Source organism: Pantherophis guttatus, chromosome 17, assembly GCF_059756535.1.
Source record: "Pantherophis guttatus breed Tessera chromosome 17, ASM5975653v1, whole genome shotgun sequence".
NCBI lineage: Eukaryota > Metazoa > Chordata > Lepidosauria > Squamata > Colubridae > Pantherophis > Pantherophis guttatus.
In genome coordinates, this window is record NC_142079.1 from 3,774,366 (window position 1) to 3,801,289 (window position 26,924).

The window sequence follows — 26,924 nt, forward strand, 5'->3', positions numbered from 1 at the left end:
CCTGAGGTGGGATTAAAACTCAGAGCCTCCTAAAGAAAAGAAAAGAAAAGAAAAGAAAAGAAAGGAAAGGAAAAGAAAAGAAAGGAAAGGAAAGGAAAGGAAAGGAAAGGAAAGGAAAGGAAAGGAAAGGAAAGGAAAAAGAAAAGAAAAGAAAAGAAAAGAAAAAAGAAAGGAAAGGAAAGGAAAGGAAAGAAAAAAGAAAAGAAAAGAGAAAAGAAAAGAAAAGAAAAGAAAAGAAAAAAGAAAGGAAAGGAAAGGAAAGGAAAAGAAAAGAAAAGAAAAGAAAAGAAAAGAAAAGAAAAGGAAAGGAAAAGGAAAGGAAAGGAAAAGAAAAGAAAAGAAAAGAAAAGAAAAGAAAAGAAAAGAAAAGAAAGGAAAAGAAATCTTTGAACCCACGGCCTCTAAAAACAAAAATGTTTCTTCGTGCCTTTGAACCATAGGAGACTCCGGCTTTCGTTCTTGCGACATTGGGCGGTGACGCAGATCGCCAATGCCATGGGAGGGAGACAGTGGGTGACACAAGGCCAGCTCTTATTCCCACCACGGGACTCTATCTAAACCCAGCCATCAATGGGGCATTTGTGAACCCGGCCCCTTTTCCAGGCAGCCCAAAGGCCAAAACAAAAAAAAAGAAACAACACAAAACCCTCATCATCAGTCACTTTGCATCACTGGAAGGTCAAGAGGCAACCTCGGTCATCCCTCGTGATGTCTCCGTTCCGTGAGCCCAGAAAAGGACCAGAGAAAGCCGTCTGACCAGGCATGTTTTTATGGCGAGAAGAAGGGATTTTTGAACTCCCCGAAGATCTGGAGATGATCAAACAGGATCTGAGATCATCCACTTGCCCTTGGAGATTTGGCAAGACTCCGGCGAAGCTTGGTCTGGCTGAGGGTTTCATAACTTTGCTCCCACATCACAGCTGCCTCCCGAGGGAGCTGATGGTGTGTGTGTGTGTTAGGAGGTGGGGTGGGGGCTCAACCCACACAGGTTCCCACAAAAATCTAGGGTGGTCTGAACCTGGCCAAGAGGTTGGATTCTTGATTGCGCTTAAGAGTTTGTGTCTGTTGCTTTGGCTTCGCGCTGAGCGTTTGCTGTCTGCGCATATCCTCCAGGGCGATAAAATATCTGCAGAACGGGGAGGATTTCTCTGTCGGCTCCCTCACTGTCTGACTCTTTGGAAAATGCATGCATACCAAGGCAGGCTATTTTTATTTGGAGCGGTTTCTATTTATAGCTCAAAGGGCTGCTTTGTACGGCCTTGCATTTCTGCATGCAAAATGAGGCCAAAGTTCTGAGTTTCCATGCATTCGCGCAACGCCAGGAGCTCTTCCGCAGATGTCCTCGGCGGACATCTAAAGCTGGCATCACAAGGCTAAGATCCAAGGCAGTTTCTCTCTCTTGGCAACTTTAAGACCTCAACTCCTAGAATTCCCCAGCCAGCATGCTTTAAAATAGGTGGACTTGAACTCCCAGAATTCTCCGCTTTAAGATGGGTGGACCTCAGCACCCAGAATTCCCCAACCAGCATGCTTTAAGATAGGTGGACTTCAACTCCCAGAATTCTCCGCTTTAAGATGGGCGGATGTTCTGCCCCAGCTATGGACCCCAAAGAACACAGCACAGAGTTTGTACAAAACTTAATTTACTAAAATAACTCAGTCTTTCAAAACAAAAGCTGTTAATAAACTTTCTTAACAGCCTATAAGAAACCAAAGATAAAGTAAACACAATCTTACTAAGGTTGGCAGAAAGCCCAGAAGCAATTTGCAGAGAATCCAGACGCGAAGGAGAGTGAACTAAAGTTGTTTCCTACAACTTGCTTCAGTCGGTGTTCCTCCTTAAATAGATTAAGGGAGTGGCCAATTAGCCCCAAGCCTTACTCTTGAGGAGACCTCCTCCTGAGGAGCCACTCCTGCCTTTTGGCCGCTCTGCGCGCCCGTGCATCGAGAAGAGGCTCCTCATCTTTGTCCTCTTCACTTAAAGGAGCTTCTGGAGGTTCTGAAGGCCCTGGCTGAATTCCCACTTCTGGCACCACATCTTCTCCAGCCTCCTCATTGTCTGACTCGAGTGCCAGCTGCACAGGCTACTGGAGCAACACCACACCAGCCTCCTCGCTGTCAGAATCAACTACAATCCACACAGGCCACTGACAGGCCACAACAGCAGAGCTCAGCACCCAGAATTCCCCAGCTGGCATGCTTTAGGATAGGTGGACTTCAACTCCCAGAATTCTCCACTTTAAGATGGGCGGACCTCAGCACCCAGAATTCCCCAACCGGCATGCATTAAGATAGGTGGACTTCAACTCCCAGAAGTCCCCCAGCCAGCATGTTTTAAAATGTGTGGACTTCAACTCCCAGAATTCCTCAGCCAGCCATGAATTCTGGGAATTGAAGTCCACGCATCTTAAAATGCTCAAGGTTAAGAAACATTATCTAAGCTTATCAGACCCCACCCCCCAAAAAAATATTATAGTACATAGCTCTAACCTTTGCCCATAGCTAGGGTAGTTGTGTTTACAAATTTTATTTTTATCGTTCAGTTTAAAAAAAAACAAAAACCCACTAAGGTCCTTATCTCAAAGTCAGCTCCACAAGCGCAATTCTATTTCTCCTGAAATATTTCATTTCATTTATTTTTTTTATCAAAGATATGCCAGGCACTCCCTTTAGCAGTTGTGGGAAGCTTATCAAAGATTGATGTAAAAAAAAATAATAATAAAACCTGGCTAAAAAAAAAAAAAAAAAAAAACCTGCCAAGCATTCTTTAAAACCAAACTCATCAAAACTAAACCAAACACCACCCAACTGTCTTGATATCTTTTTAGAACAAGACATCTTTTTAAGATACTTTTTAAGGAGCCTTGGTGGAGCAGCGGACTATAGCGCTGTTAAGTAGCACTTAGCTGCCAGAATCTCACCAGGCTCAAGGTTGACTCAGCCTTCCATCCTTCCGAGGTAGGTAAAATGAGGACCCGGATTGTGGGGGGCAATAAGCTGACTTTGTATAAAAAAGAACACCGCTTGGGGGGGGGGCGAAAGCCCTACTAAGCAGGTATATACAAATGTATGAAGGCTATTGCTTAACGCATTGTAAGCTGCCCTGAGTCTCCGGAGAACGGGCGGCATATAAATCGAACCAATAAATAAATAAATAAACTACCGGGATTTTTAGCAATGGGCATGTTTGCGACCCACTGAAAGTAAAGACTATGTTGAAAGTCCAGCTGCCCCTTTCCTGGAAGAAGGATCCTCGCAGTGCATTGCCACAAATTTCCTGTTAAAAGCTAAAGACAGGAAATCATAAGCAAGAAAGCAGAATGTATAGATATCCGTTCGAAAGTCTGATGACCTCAAACAGATATCACTTCCCCCCAGTTGACTGCTAAGGCAGGTTACTATAAATCCCATCTGAATTCAGCTCCTATCACCATCTTTGTTTCCCTGGTGCTGTTGTTGTTAGTTGCGAAGTCACGTCCGACCCTTCGCGACCCCATGGACCACGTTCCTTCAGGTCTTCCTGTCCTTTACCATCCTCTGGAGTCCATTGAAGCTCAGGCCGACTGCTTCAGTGACTCCATCCAGCCACCTCGTTCTCTGCCGTCCCCTTCTTCTTCTTTTGCCCTCCATCGTTCCCAGCATTCGGCTCTTCTCCAGGGAGTCCTTCCTTCTCATTCGGTGGCCAAAGGATTTGAGTTTCCTCTTCAGGATCTGGCCTTCTCAAGAGCAGTCAGGGTTGATCTCCTCCAGGACTGACCGGTTGGATCGCCTTGCAGTCCAAGGGACTTGCAGGAGTCTTCTTTAAGACAACATGCTTTAAGACGGGTGGACTTCAACTCCCAGAAGTCCCTCAGCCATCATGCTTTAAGACAGGTGGACTTCAACTCCCAGAAGTCCCCAGCCAGCATGCTTTAAGACAGCGGTCACCAACTGGTGGTCTGTGAACCACTGGTGGTCGTGAGAAAATTTTAGTGTGGTCCGCAGAAAAATTATTTGCATTTTTAATATTGCACTAAATCAGGGGTCCTCAAACTACGGCCCCTGGGACAGATACGTGCAATGAACATTTGTGTTGTTGCAGAGAGTCTCCCCCTTCGAGGTCTTTTTGTGTTGGAGGGGGACAGAAATTCTGACAGGGTCTGTTTCAGCCTCCTGGTGGGGGGCTTTGGGTGAAGGCTGGAGGGAAGAGCCGCGGGTGGTGAAGAGCCGGAGAGCCTCGTTCCAGTGGGACTGCATCATGGCCTGGAAGTGGCTGACCATCTCAGCCCGCTGAGCCTCCAGGTGCCGGTACCCGGCCTTGCACTCCCGCAGGTCTTCCCTCTGCTTGGAAAGCCTATGCTCCTAGTCCTCAGTGAGGTGCTTCTGCTGAGCCTCCTTCTCGGCCAGTTTCAATTTGAACTGAGCTGTTTTGCCAACTTTTTCTTGTGGTGGCTGCTTAGCTCCAACAACGGCTTCCGGTTGGGGCCCTAAGGAGCCCGGGTGGGCAGGCGAGGAGTTGGCCACGCCCACCCAGTCACATGACCACCTAGCCACGCCCACCCAGCCGGTCAGTAGGCAGATCATATTCGTGGTCCGCAGGATTTAAAATTATGAACTTAATGGTCCCTGAGGTCCGAAAGGTTGGTGACCCCTGCATTAAGACATCCCCAGAAGTCTACATATCTTAAAGTTACAAATTCTTCCAGCAAAACTGGAAGAATTTCCCGCAGTTCAAGTGACTGTGTGTCCCAACAAACCATGGATGATCTTAAAAGGGCCTGGTTCATCCTTGGAAGGAAGACCACAAGGTAATCCCAGGGCTTGTAAAACACAAGGAGATGTCCCAAAACATTCCAGAAGAAACAAAGGTCAATCTTGTTCCATATTGTTCTCAGGGAAACTGTGTAGACACCACGTTCCCAGGAATCAACTCACGTGCGTCTTCTTATCTGTCTTGTTTCTAATAGGAAGTGGATTAGTTCAGTAAGTGAGCTTGGTCTGGTATATGAAGGAACTTTCCGGGAGATGATAAGAACATGAAGAATCCAGCTGGATCAAGGCCAAAGACATTTGTAGCACAACATCTGGTTTCCCACAGTGGAAATCCAAACGCTTGTGGAGATCCTGTGAAAAATGACCAATCTCTGTGCCCCAATCAGCAGACTATAGCGTTCCACAGCCATCCTTCTCTTCCTGGCTCCTTCCTATATTTGATAGCCTTTGATAAAACTAAGGTTCTACATTTAGGCAAGAAAAACAAAATGCACAGGTACCGTATAGGTGGTACCTCGCTCAATAGTAGTAACTGCAAGAGGGATCTTGGAGTCTTAGTGGACAACCATTTAAATAGGAGCCAGCCGTGTGCAGCAGCTGCCAAAAAAGCCAACACAGTTCTAGGCTGCATCAACAGAGGGATAGAATCAAAGATCACGTGAAGTGTTAATACCACTTTATAAGGCCTTGGTTAGGCCACACTTGGAATACGGCATCCAGTTTTGGTCGCCATGGTGTAAAAAAGATGTTGAGATAAAGAGTGCAGAGAAGAGCAACGAAGAGGATTAGGGGACTGGAGGCTAAAACATATGAAGAACGGTTGCAGGAACTGGATATGTCTAGTTTAATGAAAAGAAGGACCAGGGGAGACATGATAGCAGTCTTCCAATATCTCAGGGGCTGCCCCAAAGAAGAGGGAGTCAAGCTCTTCTCCAAAGCCCCTGAGGGCAGGACAAGAAGCAATGGGTGGAAACTCATCAAGGAGAGAAGCAACTTAGAACTAAGGAGAAATTTCCTGACAGTGAGAACAATTAATCAGTGGAATAACCTTCCTCCAGAAGTTGTGGATGCTCCAACACTGGAAATTTTAAAGAAGAGATTCAATAAACATTTGTCTGCGAATTTCTGTGTTTTGTGATGCCGCATGTATGTGCAGATGGTGCGTGTTCACATTTCGGGTGCTGGGCGAACTGATAACTACAGAATGTGAAGCCCACCTCTGGCCGTGTTGAATTGGCCATGTCGAAATGGCCGTGTTGAGATGGGTGCGGTGAATTGTCCCGTTCCGGAATAGCTACTCAAATCCCACCAAACCATCGATGTTGACCTGGAGAGTCTCAAACAGTGGCTGAACGGGGAGTGTGAAGGCATCCCTGCAATTGGGATTCCTTCCAGAGTGCATGTGACTTTCTGGCTTCTTTCCTCTTGCAAGCCGGTTTTGGCGGTGACATCGTTGGCTAACTTTAGAGTTTATGTAGAGTGTGAAAATCTGGGAAGTTGCTGATTTCCAGATAATGAACTGAAAGAGCCTTTTCTGACATCCTGTTGAGCCTCTTCCAATTCTTGCTTAATGTTTTTGCAAGAAAGGAAGGAAGGAAGGAAGGAAAGAAAGAAAGAAAGAAAGAAAGAGGGAGGAAAGGAAACAAGGAAGGAAACAAGAAGGAAAGAAGGAAGGAAGGAAGGAGGGAGGGAAGGAAGGAAGGAGGAAGGAAGGAAGGAAGGAAGGAAGACGGAAAGAAGGAAGGAAGGAGGAAGGGAGGGAGGGAAGGAAGGAAGGAAGGAGGGAGAGAGGGAGGGAGGGATAGGAGAGAAAGAAAGAAAGAAACAGAAGGAAGGAAGGAAGGAAAGAAAAAAGTTGGAAGGGACCTTGGAGGTCTTCTACTCCAAACCCCTGCCCAAGCAGGAAACCCTACACCAAAGCCTCCAGAGATGGAGCATCCAAACTCTGGGACAAAAGCTATTCCATTGATTAATTATTCTCACTGTCAGGAAATGTCTCCTTAGTTCCAAGTTGGGTCTCTCTTGAATGATCTTCCACCATTTACTTTGCTTTTCACTTTATTTTACTTTGAATAGAATAGAATAACAGAGTTGGAAGGGACCTTGGAGGACTTCTAGTCCAACCCCCTGCCCAGGCAGGATACCCTACACCACTTCAGACAAATGGTTATCCAACCTCTTCTTAAAAACTTCCAGTGTTGGAGCATTCACAACTTCTGGAGGTAAGTCGTTCCATTGATTTAATTGTTCTGTCAGGAAATTTCTCCTTAGTTCTAGGTTGCTTCTCTCCTTGATTAGTTTCCACCTGTTGCTTCTTGTCCTGCCCTCAGGTGCTTTGGAGAATAGCTTGACTCCCTCTTCTTTGTGGAAGCCCCTGAGATACTGGAAGACTGCTATCATGTCACCCCTGGTCCTTCTTTTCATTAAACCAGACATACCAGTTCCTGCAATTGTTCTTCCTATGTTTTAGCCTCCAGTCCCCTAATCCTCTTTGTTGCTCTTCTCTGCACTCTTTCTAGAGTCTCCACATCTTTTTTACATCGTGGCAACCAAAACTGGATGCAGGATTCCAAGTGTGGCCTTACCAAGGCCTTATAAAGCGGTATTAACACTTCACGTGATCTTGATTCTATCCCTCTGTTGATGCAGTCTAGGGATTATGTTGGCTATTTTGGCAGCTGCAGCACATAGCTGGCTCATATTTAAATGGTTATCCACTAAACAATCACTCTGTTTAACAACAGAAATTGTGTCCCAATTAAGATTATAAATTGAGATTATCATGTATAGGTAATTTTGGTTTCCGGCTCTGTGTAGCAACCGTTTGAAATTAGGAAACATTGAAAAAAGTAATTTTACATCCAGAGGAGTTCAACTTGGGGGAAAAAAAATCTAAATACTATCCCAGACATCAAGAAGTAGCTAAGACTGAGAAATCATAACAAGATTCTTTTTATTATTTTAAATACGATTTATTTTATAAAATGCATATAAAATCCAAAGTATAAAAATATAAAACATTTACGCCATTGAAGCATCCGTAATTTTTCACACAGTCACATAAAACATTGTGAGAGCTAGCACCAAACAGATCATTGCTTGGCACCTCTTTCAGTCCAAAGTGAAAATTCTGTTGCTTTGGCCCAAATAAATATATTATTATTATTATTATATTAATTAATAATTATTAATTATTATTATCATCATTAACATCATCAAGAACAACAAACAAGAGTCTAAGAATATTCTAGTGCGGAAGCTCCCAAAAACATAAGTCCCAAACTTTGGACAGGACACAAAATACATTCTATTCAAATCCTAAGGCACAATCATGATGCTTTAAGTTGAGGAAGTTGAAGATCTTTGTTCCCCTTGTGCTAGAGGTTGAATCTGACCCAGGTTCCTTCCTATATACCTTCCTCATCTCCCTGTCACCTCCAAAACTCCAAAGAGCGGATATTCAGGGTGGGGTTTCCTCCATTTTTACAGCTTTCCAAAGTTAGGAAATTCTGACCTTGTCAATCATCCATCTCAAAAGGCTGGTAAAGAGAGAAGGTTATAGAAGCGGAGAAACGGGACAGGTAAACTTCCTAGCCTTTAAAAAGTTGGAGAGAAGGAGTTGGACCAGGAGTCTACGCCAAGCAATGGGAGCTAAATAATTTTTTTTTTAAATGAAGTCTTCAAAGGGCTAAGTTATGCTGCAGAACCTGGATGGTTCAACACAACCGAGGTGCCACCTTTGAAAGACCTATGCAAATATATTTATCTCTCTATACCCTGTTTCCCCAAAAATAAGACCCAACCGGAAAATAAGTCCTAGTGTGATTTGTCAGGATGCTCGTAATATAAGCCCTTCTCTCCCTCCCAAAATAAGCCCCAGTTAAGATTGTCAGCCAGATGGATGCATTTAGTATCGTATTTCCCCCCCCCAAAATAAGACCTAACCAGAAAATAAGTCCTAATGCATCTTTTGGAGCAAAAATTAATATAAGACCTGGTCTTATTTTCGGGGAAACATGATATTTATTTTTAAAAGTAGTTTTGTCATTTGTCAGGGTTACCCCGAGAATGTCTCTGGAGGTAACACTTCAAGCAAACTAAATTCTCAGTAGCGAGGGAGCCCCAGATAGCGGTGCCTGATTAACCATGTCAGTTACGAATCCAGGGGCTGCATTCATAGAACATACTAAAGCACAGTTGGGTTTTCAATCTTGGCTAAGTTTGGTTTTCTCCGGGGGCCCACCGTGCAGTGGGGTTTTAGTTTCAGTCTTAGGTCTTGTGCAAAGATAGAAAAACAGGCGAATTTTGGTCATCGTGAAGGCCAAACATGGTTTGTGAATGCATCTAATCCAGGGGTGAAATGCTCCCGGTTCGGACCGGATCGTCCAATCCGATAGCGATGGAGGCGGGTGGTTCGGAGAACCGGTAGCAAAAATCCCTGCCCCCCTTCCCCATGCCAAGCTGAGCCGCGCGATCATCAGAGGCTTTTATTTTTCTTTTAAAAGCATTTTTTCTACAACCTCCTCGGCCAAAAAAAAATGCTTTAAAAAAAAAAAGCCTCTGATGATTGTGCGGCTCAGCTGGGATCGTCAGAGGCTTTTAAAAGCATTTTTTCTACAACCTCTTTGGCCAACCTCTAGAAAAAAAGCTTTTAAAAGTTTTTTTTTTAAAAAAAAAAGTTGGCCACGCCCACCCAGTCACATTATCTCCCACCAAGCCACACCCACAGAACCGGTAGTATCTAATTTTACATTTCACCACTGATCCAATCTACAGATTAGAAGATGCTTAAGTACACACCCAACCAATTTGCTGGCCTACATCAAGATGAATTGCGTGGAACTGAATCGATGCATTCATTTCGTTCGGCATCCATCAGTTTGCTTGGGAAAAAAAATACATTTTTTCAATTACAGTTTTGTTCTGCATACATTTTTCTTAAGTTTCCCTTTTGCATCGGGGCTAGGATTAGAATTAGGGTCAGCTGGGATTATTCTATTCCTCAACATTCGGAATTATTGCACCTTTTCTCTCCATCTCTCTCTCTCTCTCTCTCTCTCTCTCAATTTTAGTGCACGTTTAGGCATCCTTTAAAACAAAATTCTTTACATAAAAATTTGCAGCAAAAGCAAAGTGGCAAAATACTGAAAGGCAAAACCCTCTTCGAACTGGAGAGAAATCTTGGAATATTGCTTTTTTTTTTTTTTTTTTAAGAGAGATAATAAATAATAGTGGAACATTCAAAGCATTTTAGATCGTTTCCACAACAGTCCTGTGAGGTAGATTGGCACTGTTATTTATCATACAAGATTGTGTTGTTGGGAAAGAGAGAACAAAGGAGGCGTTTAAGTCGGTTGGAAACCGATATAAATTTAGCAATCTGACCCTCAGGAAGGATTTTGAACCCCAAATAGTTCAAGCACTTTGTGTCACCCAACTTTTTAAAGGGACAGATTCTGGCAGCTAAAGGACTAGTTTTTCATACTAGCCAGCCGTAAACGATACGTGTGGTTGTGTGTTTATGTGCTCGTGTGGACACACAAACACACCAATATCTCCAATACAGCACAATAAAATAATAACATTAGATATTATCATAAAAATACATCCAATAAACTATTATTAAACTATTATTAAATTAAACTAGACATCGACTCAAAAAAAGGAATACTCAAATTTCAAAAAATGCCTGAGGCTTGGGGAAGGTTTTTAGCCCTGCAAAAAAGGGCTACGAAGTTATTCCTGCGGTTAGCAGAAAAATGTTAATTCCCATCCTTACATCCCATCCATTGTTTACATTTATATTAAGTAAATCTTCTTGACTTTCATTGTCCTTTAAATATTTGTTAAGGTGCTGGACTCTCTGGCTCTTTTAAAAGGAATAAAAAAAAATAGGAAAGCAGACAGAGAGGTTGACTTTTTTGTGTGTAACACAACCCTGAGACGCGAATAAATACTCTGGTATTTCCACTTCAAAACTGGGTGGAAAAAAATATTTCAAGACAAGCTAGCGGCCTAGAAACTCTCCGTATCCAGCAAGATTTCTTCCTCTCTGTATGAAAAGAGGAGATGGGAAGGGAGGTCCAGAAGAAAGAGAAGGAGATAGGAAATGATAGGAGAGAGGAGAGAGGAGGAGGAGGAGAAGGAAGAGGAGGAGGAGGAGGAGGAGAACAAGAGGAGGAGGAGGAGGAGAACAAGAGGAAGAAGAAGAAGAAGAAGAAGAAGAAGAAGAAGAAGAAGAAGAAGAAGAAGAAGAAGAAGAAGAAGAAGAAGAAGAAGAAGAAGAAAGAGGAGGAGAGGAAGAGGAGGAGAAGGAGGACCAGGCCAGGGTGGGCATCTTAGCATCACGTCTGCTTGTGACGACAATGTCCCAAAGCTTGCGCAGCGTGGCTGATGACTTTTGTGTATTTCCGGAGTATCTGGCAACCTTTCTGTTTTTTCTCAAAGCTGTCGGTGCTGGAATGATTGCCATAAGACACGTCCACGTGGTTGACTTTGTACTTGGAGCAGAGCAGGCAGGTGAGATTGGAGAGGAGGCCCGCGGTATTGTTGGTGGTATTTCTGAGCCGCCGTAGCAAGTCTTCTTTGGACTCAACGTTGTTGTCGAGGCTTTCTTGGTCTTTGGTGATATTGTCCAAGGAGGCATTGAAGAAGACAAAGATCTTGTAGAGGTTGATCACCCTCTCCTTGTCACTCAGTGAGCTGACGAAAGGAGGAAACTCCTGGTCAGGCTCACAAAACTCATCCAACTTCTTCTTCTCGGTGAAAGGGTAGCCTTGGGTTCTGAGCTGTTTCGGAGAAAGAAGAGAACCAAATTTAGGAGGCGTAAAAACAACAACAACCATTCATTTTAGAAGATGAAGCAAAAGAGCCTTCCACTTAAACGGACAACCATTTAAATAGGAGCCAGCCGTGTGCAGCAGCTGCCAAAAAAGCCAACACAGTTCTAGGCTGCATCAAGAGAGGGACAGAATCAAGATCACGTGAAGTGCGAATACCACTTTATAAGGCCTTAGTAAGGCCACACTTGGAATGCAGCAATCAGTTTCCATCAGCACCATATAAAAAAGATGCGGAGACTCTAGAAAGAGTGCAGAGAAGAGCAAGAAAGAGGATTAGGGGACTGGAGGCTAAAACATATGAAGAACGGTTGCAAGAACTGGGTATGTCTAGTCTGATGAAAAGAAGGACTAGGGGAGACATGATAGCAGCGTTCCAATATCTCAGGGGCTGCCCCAAAGAAGAGGGAGTCAAGCTATTCTCCAAAGCACCTGCCCCAAGCAGGACAAGAAGCAATGGGTGGAAACTAATCAAGGAGAGAAGCAACCTAGAACTAAGGAAAACTTACCTGACAGTGAGAACAATTAACCAGTGGAACTCCTTGCCTGCAGAAGTTGTGAATGCTCCAACACTGGAAGTTTTTAAGAAGATGTTGGATAACCACTTGTCTGAAATGTTGGAGCGTTCACAACTTCTGCAGGCAAGTTGTTCCACTGATTCATTGTTCTAACTGTCAGGAAATTTCTTGTTTTTTTTTTAAAAAAAATAATTTTTATTAATTTCTTAATAATAATTTCTTATAATAATTCCTAGCCGTTTCTAAAACAACTAACCTATCCGATCAGCGAAACCCAAAACCAAACATTCATTTTTTTTTTCACCTTCAGCACAAAGTTCAGAAGCGGTCTCCAAGTACAATGATACCTCGGTACTCATCCTTAATGGGTTCCGGGAGGCGCGATGAGTACCAAAAATAATGAGTAACAAAGAATTTTTTCCCATGAGGAATACTATACTGAGTCACCAGGCAGCCCGACCCAGACAAGTTCTAGCTTGCGGGTTGAGTACCAAACAAACAATGGGTACCAAGGTCCCACTGTAGAAACAAAATTAATCGTATTCTTTTCTTTAATCAAAGCCACTCAATTTAGCCCATCTGTGCTAAGTCCATTAACTTTTGGTTTACGGAGTTTCTCCGTCATCCAGGTCATGGTTGTCCCAAAAGTCCAGGTCATGGACTTTCTTGTTTTTTTTTTTCAAAGATGTTTCGCTTCTCATTTAAGAAGCTTCTTCGGTTCTTCTGAATGGTTCTTCAGATGGTGGGGAATGGAAGGATTCATACTCCTGACAGACAGCTGGTCATTTGCATTCTTTTTAGCCAGTCGTTAAGGTCTCCTGTGTCCTCAGGGTCATTTGCACTACTCTGGTGACCTTGAGGACACAGAAAAAAAATCTCCAAGTGGCCTCAAGGACTCTCTAAAAGGATGCAAATGACCAGCTGTCTGCAAGGAGTATAAATCCTTCCATTCCTCACTATCCTATCAGAGCTGAAGAAGCTTCTTGGATGAGAAGCAAAATGTCTTCAAAGAAAAACAAGGAAGTCCAGTTGCCTCCTGACAAAAAAAAATAATTGGGACTTTTGCGGTGATTCATCCATTGTAGGACTCCAAGTATCTATCCTTCCATTTCGGTGGACGAAACGGCATACAAATTTACGACGGTCATTCCGCTGACCGTCGTAAGTCAAGGTCTACCTGTACTTCGGATAGCCACAGGGATCACTTACGTAATGATCAAATAACGCTGGAGCTGACACGTTCAGATGTGACACCAGGCACCGGACTTGATCAAAGACAGGATGCTTGCAAGGCCGAACGTTGTGACACATGGAATTGTTGCCATTTTGGTGCAGAGGTTTTCCAGATGAGAATTTGCAGTGGTTGATCAGCAGCACGGAGATAACTCCTGGTTGGGAAAACAAAGCAGAGGTGGTGAATTTAAGTAAGAAAAACAAAACAAAAAAAAAAGGCAGATGAACCTCAGAAGCTTTATCTCACTTCGTTCTCATTTTCCCACCTTCAGTCCCGATTTTGGCCACCGTTTACAATTCTTTTTCCTTTTTTTAAAAAAAGAAAAATCACCTTTGCGTTTTGTTTACTTAAGTCACATACTTTGTAAAACTTTCAGGAAGGAGAAATATTACCCCTAACGCAGCGGTGAAACCCACATTTTTTTTACTACCGGTTCTGTGGGCGTGGCTTGGTGGGCATGGCAGGGGAAGGATACTGCAAAATCTCCATTCCCACCCCACTCCTGGGGGAAAGATACTGCAAAATCTCCATTTCCACCCCACTCTGGGGCCAGCCAAGAGGTGGTATTTGCCGGTTCTCCGAACTACTCAAAATTTCCGCGTTGTTACACTGACCCTTTCAATTCCACCCTTTTTTTTTTACACCGCGGTCGTTAAGTGAATGAGGTTGTAGAGCAAACCCCGTCATAAATGCAGTCCTACTGCCAAACACCCAATGTCCGTTCACATGACCACGGAAGCGACTGTTGGTATTTTGAACCTAGGTCTTAAGTCCCCTTTTTCGGATTTGGTCATAACTTTTGCTAGGTTGCTCAGTACACAGTCATAAATCAAGGACTGGCTCTACCCAGTTCCTGAGCCTCACTCCCATTCCACTTGCATTTACGGCATCAGCCACTCTGCGAGTACGCAACCGGACTGAATTAAGATGAAAAAGCGTTGCTATTAAGGATATGCTGGTTTTGGTATCCTATGATCTGATTCAAGATACAGAATTACAGAGTTGGAATAAACCTTGGCTGGGGAATTCTGGGAGCTGAAGTCCACCCATCTTCAAGCTTCCAAGGTTGAGAAACACTGCCCTAGACCATTTCAGATACCTCTCTGTCCAATCTCTTCTTAAAAGCCTCCACTGATGAAGCAATCACAACTTCTGGAGGCAAGCCTGATCAATTGTTGCTTAACTTAGGGGACTGGAAGCTAAAACATCCGAAGAACGGTGGCAGGAACTGGGTATATCTAGTTTAATGCAAAGAAGGATTAGAAGTGACATGATAGCAGTCTTCCAATAGCTCAGGGGCTGCCCCAAAGAAGAGGCAGTCAAGCTATTCTCCAAAGCACTTGAGGGCAGGACAAGAAGCAACGGATGGAAACTCATCAAGGAGAGAAGCAACTTAGAACTAAGGAGCAATTTCCTGACAGTGAGAACAATTAACCAGTGGAACAACTTGCCTCCAGAAGTTGTAAATGCTCCAACATTGGAAGTTTTTAAGAAGAGGTTGGATAACCATTTGTCTGAAGTGGTGTAGGGTTTCCTGCCTCAGCAGGGGGTTGGACTAGAAGACCTCCAAGGTCCCTTCCAACTCTGTTGTTCTATTCTAACTGATGAACAGTTAACTGATGAATTGTTCTCACTGTCAGGAAATTTCTCCTTAATTCCAGATGGGATTTCCCTCTGACAAGCTTCCACCCGTTACTTCTCGTCTGCCCTCTGGTGCTTTGGAGAAGACATCAATCCCTTCTTCTCTGTACCAGTCCCTCAATTTGGCTCAAACATAGAATATAGAAGAACAGAAGTTATTAGAATCAAAACCTTTGTTTTGATTCCAATGATAGACGAACGGAATTGGAAGGGACTTTGTCCAGCCCCCCTCTCTCCCCGTTCCAGCAGGAGACACCTACCCTATACCATTACAGACAAATAGCGATCCTGTCTCTCCTTAAAAGCCTCCAGGGATGGAGCAACCAGCAACTTCTGGAGGCATGCCATTCGACTCAGACCTGCCGTTCAAATTTTGGGTCCAAACAGCCGAGACGGCTCTAAGCATCACATCGCTGATTTCAATGCACCCAATCGATTCGACAGACTAACAACAACAAAATCCAAGAGGGGATTTGCCCTGGGAAGACACCCCCCCCACTTCCTAACTGACGCTTAGCACCACTCTAACCTCCAGCAGCGACCCAGAATGATGATGAAGCAAAACAGAGATGGAAGAAATCCAGAAGGAGGAGGAGGAGGTGTCCAAAAAAGAAAAAAGTAAAAGGCGAAAGATTTATAGATTATAGCTCCCGTCACGATCTGTGTGTGAATAAATATCTTGTTGTAAAGAAATAAATAAATAAAAATTTTAAAAAAAGGAAAAAAAAAAAGCAAGATTTCTGGAGGACGAAAGAGAAAAGGAAAGAGGCCCCAGCAAGGAATTTATTTCAAAAAACAAAACAAAACAAAACAAAAAAATAACAGGAAATCTAGCAGAATCTTCAGCCTGGGCATGTCTACGTCAAAAACCGGCGCACCTCTTTGGAGAAAAATAATTGCACAAGACCCAGGGAATTCTGACACTCAAAGTTGTGATCTAGAGAGGGGGGGGGTGGCAGGAAAAAAAAAAAGACGGGGAGAAAGGTTGCGTGGTGATGAAACCCACGAGCTGGAAACTGCAATCCAGCGAATGTTACATCACACAGCGCAATGTGGTTGTTTTGTTAAGGCTGCAAATACAGGAAGGGGAATGCAAAGCCGATAGGGCTGGTTGTTTAGTTTGGGTTTTAAGGCAAAATCGAGCCGGGTGGTGGTGGGGGGAGAGAGCCCTTCCTGAACCCTCAGTCTGCTTGAAAGCATGGCCACCGTTCCGATTTTGACCATTGAGCTTTCTGGTTCAGAAAAACTAGCTGACATTGCCTAAAGCGCATAGACCTGTCCTGTAAAAAAAAAAAATAATAGATATCAAAGTATGCTCGTTCAATTAATGTGGATTTCTTTCATGGCATCTAAAACTCCCTTTTTTAAAAAAAAAACACGACCCGGTAATCCCTTAATTCGTGGTAGAATCGGGAGCTGAGCGTTTACTAGCTGGATGCCCTTCCTGATGCCTACGCGGAGTTCACAGCAGATATTTTTCTCTTTGGGCCTTTTCTTTCATAGCACCGTGGATAGCAAAACCGGCAAAGCGTATCGATCTAATTAATAAATAAATGAAGATGACAGAGTTGGAAGGGAATTAAGAGATCATCAAGTCCGACCCCTTGCACTGGATGACGATCCAGCTCTGTCAACAGCTTCCAGTGAAAGGGAAGGAACATATCCCGCTGGTTGACAGCTCTTAGTAGCAAGCAGTTCTTCTGTATTTGCATCCTTGAAGTCTCATCCCATCAATGCGTCCTGGAGTCGAGAGGACGAAGGCCACCCAACTGGCTTTCTCCCTAAAGCTAAGACTTGAACTCACAACCTTTCCGTTTCTAACCTGATGCCTTTACATCAAACCGGTCCTCACCGCATCCTTACTTCCCACCCGCCCTCCCAGTTTTCTTTGAAAAGCAACACTTGGTTAAGAAAAGCATCTCTTTGAACGGTGAACCAGATATTTTCCAGCCAATCAGGAATAGACCAAAAAAAAAAAGGAAATATATATTTAAAAAAACACCTTTGCCTGAAATGCCCACATTTAGCAAAACCAGGTTTGTGATCCTCATCCGGAGATAAGAGAAAGGTGAAAGTTGGAAATCGGTTAATTCCAGCTGCATACATTGACAAAGATCAATGGCAATCTAAAAAAAACCAAGTCAAAACTTGGGAAAAGATTTGGATTCATCATTATGATTTTTTTTTACCTGCCACGAGGACTCTCATTGAAAGTTGCATCCTAGAGTGACGTAAGAGGAACAGGAGCTCGCAGAAGAGTTCATTCATAAAAGTGATGCCTAGAAAGGAAGAGTGTGACTGGTTATATACCGAATGAGACATGGGAGGGAAGCTGAGATCATTAATTACTTGGAGGGGGGGGATTTTTCTCCACACACACACACACCCCCTTTGCATTTTTTAAAATACTCAAAAGCACACCACTCTCCAGTCGAGAAACCCAACTTCATGCTTACATCACAGATGACTCAGCATAGGAAAAAGAATTCTTCCCCCCCCCCCCACAGACAAACACACACACACACAGAAGACACAAACTTCAACAATCATTTCACAACCCGAGACGGAAAAAATAAAGGGTGACAGATCGCCCCCTGCTGGCTTTGCATGATTTTTATTATTATTATTATTTGTATTGTTTTAGGCCAGGGATGGCTAACCTTTTTGCCGTCGTGTGCCAAAAGCGGGGGGGGGGTCACGCCCACATGTGCCCACACCCATAATTGAGTGTGGCCCGCCCCCCACGCACGTGCGTGCGACACCCCCGCACTCCCCCCGCTTTTGGGTCCAGTAGACCCGTTTTTCGCCCTTCCCAAGCTCCAGATGCTTTCTTGGAGCCTGGGGAGGGCAAAAACAGCCTTCCCCATCCCCCCCGGAGACCGGAAATGGCCCATTTGCCAACTTCTGGTGGGACTGGAAGGCCCGTTTTTCGCCCTCCCCAGGCTGCAGAGCCTTTCTAGGAGCCTGGGGAGGACGAAAACGACCTTCCCCACCCACCTGGAGGCCCTTCGGAGGCTGGAAATAGCCTGTTTCCCGACTTCTCTCTCTCTCTCTTTCTCTGTCTCTCTCTCTCTTTCCCTCTTTCTCTCTTTCTCTCTTTCTCTCTGTCTCTCTGTGTGTCTTTCTTTTTTTTTTTTTTAATTTGATTTTTATTATAACATATAGTGATACATTTGGTACATTTTCGGTTCATTGGTGCAATTATATACATATATACATCTACATGCGTTATTACTTGTCTTTTATTTGATATTGTTTCTTAAAGCTAGATTTAATTTCAAAACACTTAAAGATAATAGTGCTCAAATCTCTAAGACTAAATATAATACTATTCATATGGATTTTGTTAATTAATTAGTATTTAATCTCTATTTCCTTCTTTATTTCTTTTCCCCATCCATTCGTACCACATGTCCCACACGCTATAATATAATATATAATATATATGTGTGTCTTTCTTTCTCTCTCTCCCTCTCTCTCTCCCTTTCTATTGCTCTCCCTGTGTCTCTCTCTCTTTCCCTCTCTCTCTCCCTCTCTTTCTCTTTCTTTCTCTCTCTTTCTCTCTCTCTCTCCCTCTCTCTCTCCCTTTCTATCGCTCTCTCTGTGTCTCTCTTTCCCTCTCTCTCTCCCTCTCTTTCTCTCTCTTTCCCTCTCTCTCTCCCTCTCTCTCTTTCTCTCTCTCTCTCTCTCTCTTTCTTTCTCTCTCTCCCCCTCTCTCTCCCTTTCTATCGCTCTCTCTGTGTCTCTCTCTCTTTCCCTCTCTCTTTCTCTCCCTCTCTTTCTCTTTCTTTCTCTCTCTCTCTCTCTCAAGAATTTGTGGCGTTTGTATGTGATGCAATATAGATAGTTACAAAAGATGTTTAACTACATTAGATTAGGGGGCACACCCTTTTAGGTATATTTCTGAGCCATTAGTCAGCAGTTCCATATTTACACACAGAGAATGGAACGGATCACTTTTCTTGACAATTCATAGCCAGGGGTTTCTCTTCGCTTTTGTCTTGTCAAATACGTTTCCAGGCTTAAAGAAACGTTCAAGCTGCATTCAGACAACCCACCTGATAAGTCGAGTTAAAAGACTTAGGGCCGCAAAACTCAGACGAATGAAGTCTCGCGTGTGTGCAACACGCTGGATTTGGTTTGTGTTCATTTTGGTTGGCCGTCGCGACCACAGGTAGTCCTCGACTTATAACCAATCCTTTATTGACTGCTCAAAGTTACGATGGTGCCGGAAAAAGTGGCTTACAACTGGTCCTTGCTTGTAAAACTGTCAATAGAGTCCCTACAGTCAAAATTTGGGCACTTGGCAATCCACATCGATGTATTTACAATGGTTGTAGCATCCCCAGGTCCTGTGACTATCATTTATAAGCTTGCTAGCCAGCTTCCGACAAGCAGAATCAATCAGGTAAGCCAGATTCGTTTAAAGTTAAAGGTTCCCCTCGCACATATATGCCAGTCGTTCCTGACTCTAGGAGGCGGTGCTCATCTCCGTTTCAAAGCCGAAGAGCCAGCACTGTCCAAAGATGTCTCCGTGGTCATGTGGCCGGCAGGACTCAACGCCAAAGGTACACGGAACGCTGTTTCCTTCCCACCAAAGGTGGTCCCTATTTTCCTACTTGCATTTTTTTACCTGCTTTCGAACTGCTAGGTTGGCAGAAGCTGGGACAATGAACGGGAGCTCACCTTGTTACACGGCACTAGGGATTCGAACCGCTGAACTGCCGACCTTTCGATCAACAAGCTCAGCGTCTTAGTCACTGAGCCACTGCCTCCCTTAGATTCGTTTAGCAACGGCCTAATTAACTTAATAACCACATTGAAGTGCTGAACAACCGTTGCAAAAACAATCATACATTTGGCCACTTGATAAACATCTCGCTTAGTTCTGGTCCCAACTGTGCTGGTAAGTCAAGGATTTCCTATATCGTTCCTGTTTGAAATTTATGTTGACCTTTGTACCATTTAACTGAATTTCTGCTTTCTTTCCCTGTTGGAAAAGGATGGCGTCTTCAGTTTACATGTCTTGGACAGCTGGTCTGGCTCAATTATATAAACTGCTGGATTAGGAAAGACAAGGCCTAGGATCTGGTCCCCCCTTCAATCCCGGATGTAACCTGCAGGCCTTTGAGCTTCCTTCTCAGCCCAAGACTCAAACATGATCTAGATACTGAAAGTGTTGGGACTCGGAGCTGGGAATGGAATGGAATGGAATGGAATGGAATGGAGTAGAGTAGAGTAGAGTAGAGTAGAGTAGAGTAGAGTAGAGTAGAGTAGAGTAGAGTAGAATGGAATGGAATGGAATGGAATGGAATGGAATGGAATAGAATAGAATAGAATAGAATAGAATAGAATAGAATAGAATAGAATAGAATAGAATAGAATAGAATAACAGAGTTGGAAGGGACCTTGGAGGTCTTCTAGTCCAACCCCCTGCTTACACAGGAAGCCCTCCACCACTTCAGACAAATGGTTATCCAACATCTTCTTAAAAATTTCCAGTGTTGGAGCATTCACAACTTCTCAAGACAAGTCATTCCACTGATTAATTGTTCTCACTGTCAGGAAATTTCTCCTTAGTTCTAGGTTGCTTTTCTCCTTGATGAGTTTCCACCCATTGCTTCTTCTCCTGCCTTTAGGTGCTTTGGAGAATAGCTTGACTGCCTCTTCTTTGGGGCAGCCCCTGAGATATTGGAACGCTGCTATCATGTCTCCTCTAGTCCTTCTTTTCATTAAACTAGCCATGCCCAGTTCCTGCAACCGTTCATTGTATGTTTTAGCCTCCAGTCTTCTCATCATCCTGGTTGCTCTTCTCTGCACTCTTTCTAGAGTCTCCACATCTTTTTTTACATCATGGTAATGTCCCAAAACTGGGACATCCCATTTCCATTCTTCTCTTGGCCACCAAAGCTGAGGTTTGGTCTTAGTCCAACCTATCTCAACAGATTGTCCGGGGATGCAGTAAAAGAGATGGTGCTATGGACATCAGTCACTTCGAACAGTTGTACAAAAGATGGGATAGAAATAGAATAAATGAATCAACAAACACCCAAGTTTCCTATCCAAAACTGCCTTGTTGACCAGGAATTCTGGAAGCACCTATTCTCCAAAGCACCTAAGGGCAGGACAAGAAGCAATGGGTGGAAACTAATCAAGGAGAGAAGCAATCTAGAACTAAGGAGGAAATTTCCTGACAGTGAGATCAATTAATCAGTGGAACAGCCTGCCTCGAGAAATTGCGAATGCTCCAACACTGGAAGTTTTTAAGAAGCGATTGGACAACTATTTGTATGAAATAGTATAAGGTTTCCTGCCTGAGCAGGGGGTTGGACTAGAAGACCTCCAAGGTCCCTTCCAATTCTGTTATTCTGAAGCTGAAGTCAATGCATCTCCAAACTTAGCAACTTTAACACTTGTGGATTTCAACACCCAGAATTCCCCAGCCAGCCTTGTCAAACGAGCACATCTAGATCAGCTTTTGCTACGTTTAGATTTTGCCATCAGCCTCCCCTTGCTTTTTTCTCAGTTTGCTTTTTTGGAAGTTTTGAGTTTTTTTTTTTAATTTGATTTATATGCCGCCCTTCTCCGAAGACTCAGGGCGGCTTACAATGTGCTCAGCAATAGCCTTCATCCTTTTGTATATTTATACAAAGTCAGCTTATTGCCCCCACAAACTGGGTCCTCATTTCACCTACCTTAGAAAGGATGGAAGGCTGAGTCAACCTTGAGCCTTGGCGAGATTCGAACCTGCAGTAATTGCAGGCAGCTGGTCCTAATAACCAGCTTAATAACAGGGTGCCTTAAACCCCTGTACTACCAAGGCTTGAAGGTTTGATGTAAGAATTTGCAATTGTTCTTTTCACAACGTTTTTTTTTTCCAGAAGAAGAGAAAGTCTCAAAATGAGCCGTAATTCTACTGAATTATGGAAAAGCTTGAGGTTAAAACATTTAGATGGAAAACGGTTAAAGAAAACAAAGAAAAAAACCAACAACTAAGCTGACATTTCAGTCAAACCGATAAAGAAAATTATGAATAATTTCAAAATTCTCCCCCAAATGCAAATTAGGAAAGGAGGCGTCTTGGGTAGATATTGAAAGACGATTGCGGCATCGGTGAAGGGGAAAAAATATTTAATTTGCATCTGAATGTCAAATTATCTTTTTTTTTTGAGAAAACTCTCTTGTCTTTTAAAATTAATATATATTGATCATAGAGATGTGAGAGAGAGATAGAGAGAAGCAGTCCTTGTTTAGTAACCACACTTAGGAACCAAAACTTGGTCATTAAGCAAATGAGGCAGTGTTAAACGTAGACTACAGATAGATATACTGTCGATGATAGATAGATAGATTAGATAGATATGATGGATAATAGAGATGATAGATAATTATGGATTGATGAATGGATGGAGATGATGATAAATAGATGATAGATGATAGATAAGATAGATAGATATGATGGATAATAGAGATGATAGATAATGATGGGTTGATGGAAGGATGATGATGATAAATAGATGATAGATAAATAGATAGATGATAGATAGATAGATAGATAGATAGATAGATAATGATAAATAATAGATGATAGATAGATGATAGTTAATAGATGATAGGCAGGCAGGCAGAAGGACAGACAGACAGGATATAATGATAGATAACAGATAACGATGGATGGATCCATTGCAAAGGAGCTTCTGGGATGTTTTCATGGAAAAAACTAAAAGTCCAGTTGCCTCTTGAAAAAGCCCCCTTGGGACAACCATGGCTTGGATGACTGAGAATCTCCATAGATCATCAGTGAATTAGTCTCTCCACTGAAGTCAGCCGCTTAAATTTCTGGATCCCTTCTTCAAGTTTTAGGAATCCCCAGAACTGCTCTGTCACAGGGCAATGAGCCATTAACTTGATGACCTTTTCATGTCCAGACAAGGAAACATGCCAATTGCTTGGGAAGTCAGGAGAAGAAGCTGGTTCCTTGGCAGCAGGACAAACACTGATTCCTCCAGGCCTGCTTTAGGCTGATCCCAGCCCAGCCCTCCTCTGTCATCCATATTTCCTTCCCATTGCCTCCTCTTCAGATTCCTTCCTCATCGTTCGGCCAGGCCCTGCCTTGCAATAACAAAGCGGCGGCTTTGGAACGGCAAAATATGTGTCTGTGCAGAGTCTGTCTGGCTGCCTGTGGGTGTGAGGGAATGTGTAAGAGGAGGAGGAGGAGGAGGAGGAGGAGGAGAAGGAAGGAAGGAAGGAAGGAAGGAAGGAAGGAAGGAAGGAAGGAAGGAAGGAATTCCATGGTGAGAAAGCAAGCAAGCTAGCAAGGGAGGGAGGGAGGGATTCCATGGGAAGGAAGGAAGGGAGGGAGGGAGGGAGGGAGGGAGGAAGGAAGGAAGGAAGGAAGGAAGGAGGGAGGGATGGATTGATTCCATGATGAGAAAGGAAAAAGGGAAGGGAAGGAGAGAAGGAAGAAGGGAGGGAGAACTAAAAACCAGGTTACTGATGTTTAAACCAAGATTGCATCACTAAAATAAAATTTGCAATGATTTAGCTCATCTGCTACCTTTGATGTGTATGTAAAAACACTGGAAATTCTTTTAAACCTCTTCCTGCCCAGTGATAAGCAAGCAGCCCGGGTGGTCTCTTCCATCACCCAGATGAGCAACGATATTCAAAACCAGAAAACTGGAACTCTGTCTCTCTCTCTCCTCTCTCTCTCCCTTTCCCTCCATCTCTCTTTATCCATTCTCTCTTTCTTATCTTTCTTCTCTCTCTCTCTCTCTCTCTCTCCCCCTCTCTGTTTCTCTCTTTCTTCTCTCTCTTCTCTCCCCTTCTCCCTCTCTTTCTCCCTGTCTCTCTATCTCCTCTCTCTCTCTCCCTTTCCCTCCATCTCTCTTTTCTCTTTCTCTCTTTCTTCTCTTTCTTCTCTCTCTCTCTTTCCCCCCTCTCTGTTTCTCTCTTTCTTCTCTCTCTTCTCTCCCCTTCTCACTCTCTTTCTGTCTGTCTCTCTCTCCTCTCTCTCTCTCCCTTTCCCTCCATCTCTCTTTTCTCTTTCTCTCTTTCTTCTCTCTCTCTCTCTTCCTTTCTCTCTCTCTCTTTCTCTCTCCCCCCCCCTCTCCCTCCCTCCCTTCCTCTCTTCCACATGTCAGAAGCCGCACATCCACAAAAGATTCAGCGGAGAATAATTCGACCGCCTGGCTGATTCAGAGGTCGGATCGCTTCGTAAAGGAAACATGAGATCAGCGAGCGCAACGTAGATCTGCGGCTGCCTGCAGGAGCTTTGCTTACGAACCCCTGGCCAGAAGGATGATCTAAACCTCAGCCCTCTCCCCAAACGGGAAAAGGTAGGAAAAGGAAGAAAAGATTTGCATAAGGCAGGAAGAAGGAGGGGGAAAAAATCGGAAAGCCCGTCTTATCGCAAGCCCTCGGGGATGAGCAAGGAAACAAGGATGCGAGGGCCACACCTGGGGCTCCGAGCAGTGACTCGAAAAGCTGGAATACAGGCAGTCCTTGACTTGCGACCACAACGGAGCCCAAGATTTATGTCGTTATGTGAGAAATTAAACCATTAACATCTTAGAATAGGCCTTAATGTCTGGGACTCTGCACATGCTAGTTTGGCCTTAATCCTACAATTGCGGCATTGATGCTCTGTTAATATTAAAACATAGAATAGTAGAGTTGGAAAGGAATAATGAAATCAGCAAATGCACAACGAAAAGCCAAATCCCTTTGAAGTGCAGGCAGTCCTCCACTTAACAGCCGCAATTTCGGACCCCAGGATTGATGTTGTTCAGTGAGGAACGCGTTGAGTGAGTTTTGCTCCATTTTACGACTTTTCTCACCACTTTTTGTGAAGTGAATCGCTACAGTTGTTAAATTAGTCATCTGGTCGTTAAATGAATCTGGTTTCCTCACGGACTTTGCTTGTCCGAAGGTCGCCAAAGGGGAATCGTTTGACCCCGGGAGACTGCAACCGTCATAAATGTGAGTCAGGGGTCTGAATTTTGATCATGTGAGCACAGGGATCTCGCAACGGTCGTAAGTGTGAAAAATGATCCTCAAGTTCCCCTTTTTTTTCAGTGCCGTTGTCACTTCAAATGGTCCCTAAGCAAACTGTTGTTCGCTTAAGTCGAGGGCTACCTGTATAGCCACGGAAGCAAATGCAGGTAGCAAATACAGGTAGCTCTCGACTTACAACGATTCGTTGAGCGACCGTTGGAAATGACAATGGAAATCTGAAAAAGATCAGATTTAAGGACTGATCTTAAATCTTAGGACCGATCTTAAAGTTGCCAAGTTTGTAGAAGTTCTCAAACAAAACCTCCCAGCGTCCATTATGAGCCACGGTGGCGCAGTGGTTAGAGTGCAGTACTGCAGGCTACTTCTGCGGACTGCCGGCTGCCTGCAATTTGGCAGTTCGAATCTCACCAAGCTCAAGGTTGACTCAGCCTTCCGTCCTTCTGAGGTGGGTAAAATGAGGACCTAAATTGTTGGTGGCAATAGGCTGACTCTGTAAAGAGCTTAGAGAGGGGCTGGAAAGAACTGTGAAGCGCTATATAAGTCTAAGTGCTATTGCCCTTCCTTCCTTCCTTCCTTCCTTCCTTCCTTCCTTCCTTCCTTCCTTCCTTCCTTCCTTCCTTCCTTCCTTCCCTCCCTCCCTCCCTCCTTCCCTCCCTCCCTGTGGTTAAAAGTCAGTATTGCAGACTAACTCTGCCAACTGTCAGGAGTTCGATCCTGACCAGCTCAGGTTGATTCAGCCTTCCATTCTTCCGAAGTGGGTAAAATGGGGACCTAAATTGTTGGGGGCAATAGGCTGATTCTGTAAACCGCTTAGAAAGGGCTGCAAAGCACTGCGAAGCGGTATATAAGTCTAAGGGCTATTGCTATTAGCCAAACAAAGTTGGAACTCCTGGTCATTGAGGTTCAGCGACATCCACTGTAGCTTTTCACACCCTGCTCCGTTGGACTTCCCAACTTTTCTCCAGCTGTTTTCTTACATCTCCAAATTACTTTGTCCGTGGAGTGGCGGACAGGATAGAAAACAGCTGCCTGTAAAAATAAACCACAGCAGAATCTACCAGCCAGAGATGAGAGGGAAATTTTGCTCGGTAGAGATAAGATCTCTCCGCCATGGCTACAAAGAGGATTTGTGGCTGGCCCCATCTTGGAAGATGCCATCGATCGAACGAAAGGCAGAGCGCAGCCTGTGGGGTCTCAGGCGGGAGGAAAGGACACCTCTGCCCAGAAGAAGAAGCAGTGAGGTCATCGGCAGCCTAGAACTAAAGAGAAATTTTCTGACAGTGAGAACAATTAACCATTGGAACGACTTGTCTTGAGAAGTTGTGGGGCGCTCCATCACTTGGGGTGGGGTGGGGTTAAGAAGACATTGGACAACTGTTTGAAATGGTACCGGGTTTCCTGCTTGAGCATGGGGTTGGACTAGAAGACCTCCGAGGTCCTTTCTTCCAATTCTGTTCATGGATTTATACCCTGACTAGGTGGCTCAGCGGCTAAGACGCTGAGCTTGTCGATGAGAAAGGTCAGCAGTTCGGCGGTTCGAATCCCTAGTACAGATCTCCTGCTTGAGCATGGGGTTGGATTAAATGACCTCCAAGGTCCCTTCCAACTCTGTTACTGTTAAATAAATAGATTGCCCACCCTGTTACAGGGCTCCAACGTTCCACAGCGCCAACCTTGCTCCAATTGGAAACAAACCACAATAAAGCCACCGACCACCGAAACCAGGAAGTCAGCCCTCCAAGCCACCTTTCGGGCAAATAATACCAACGACAATAACAGCCACGCATTTCACCGTACCTTTTTTGGAGCGCTCATATTTTTTGTCACCAAAGCCAGGCTAAGAAACGCTGTCCTTCCACCCTCCAGTCTGGCTTCCTGGGGACGAGCGGAGAGACGTTTATCTTCCTGTCATGGTCCTTTAAT

At 44.0% G+C, this 26,924-nt stretch overlaps 1 protein-coding gene across 1 annotated transcript; it reads right to left on the reverse strand.

The window, feature by feature from the left end:
- Positions 1 to 8,755: 8,755 nt before the first annotated feature.
- LIF (LIF interleukin 6 family cytokine) lies at positions 8,756 to 17,420 on the reverse strand. The gene is made up of 3 exons (XM_060685141.2): positions 17,174 to 17,420; positions 13,319 to 13,497; positions 8,756 to 11,540 (listed from the first exon to the last, which is right to left on the reverse strand). Exons 1-3 carry the CDS (start codon positions 17,379 to 17,381, stop codon positions 11,097 to 11,099), a joined length of 831 nt encoding a protein of 276 aa, XP_060541124.2. The 5' UTR covers positions 17,382 to 17,420; the 3' UTR covers positions 8,756 to 11,096.
- Between the last annotated feature and the right edge of the window lie 9,504 nt (positions 17,421 to 26,924).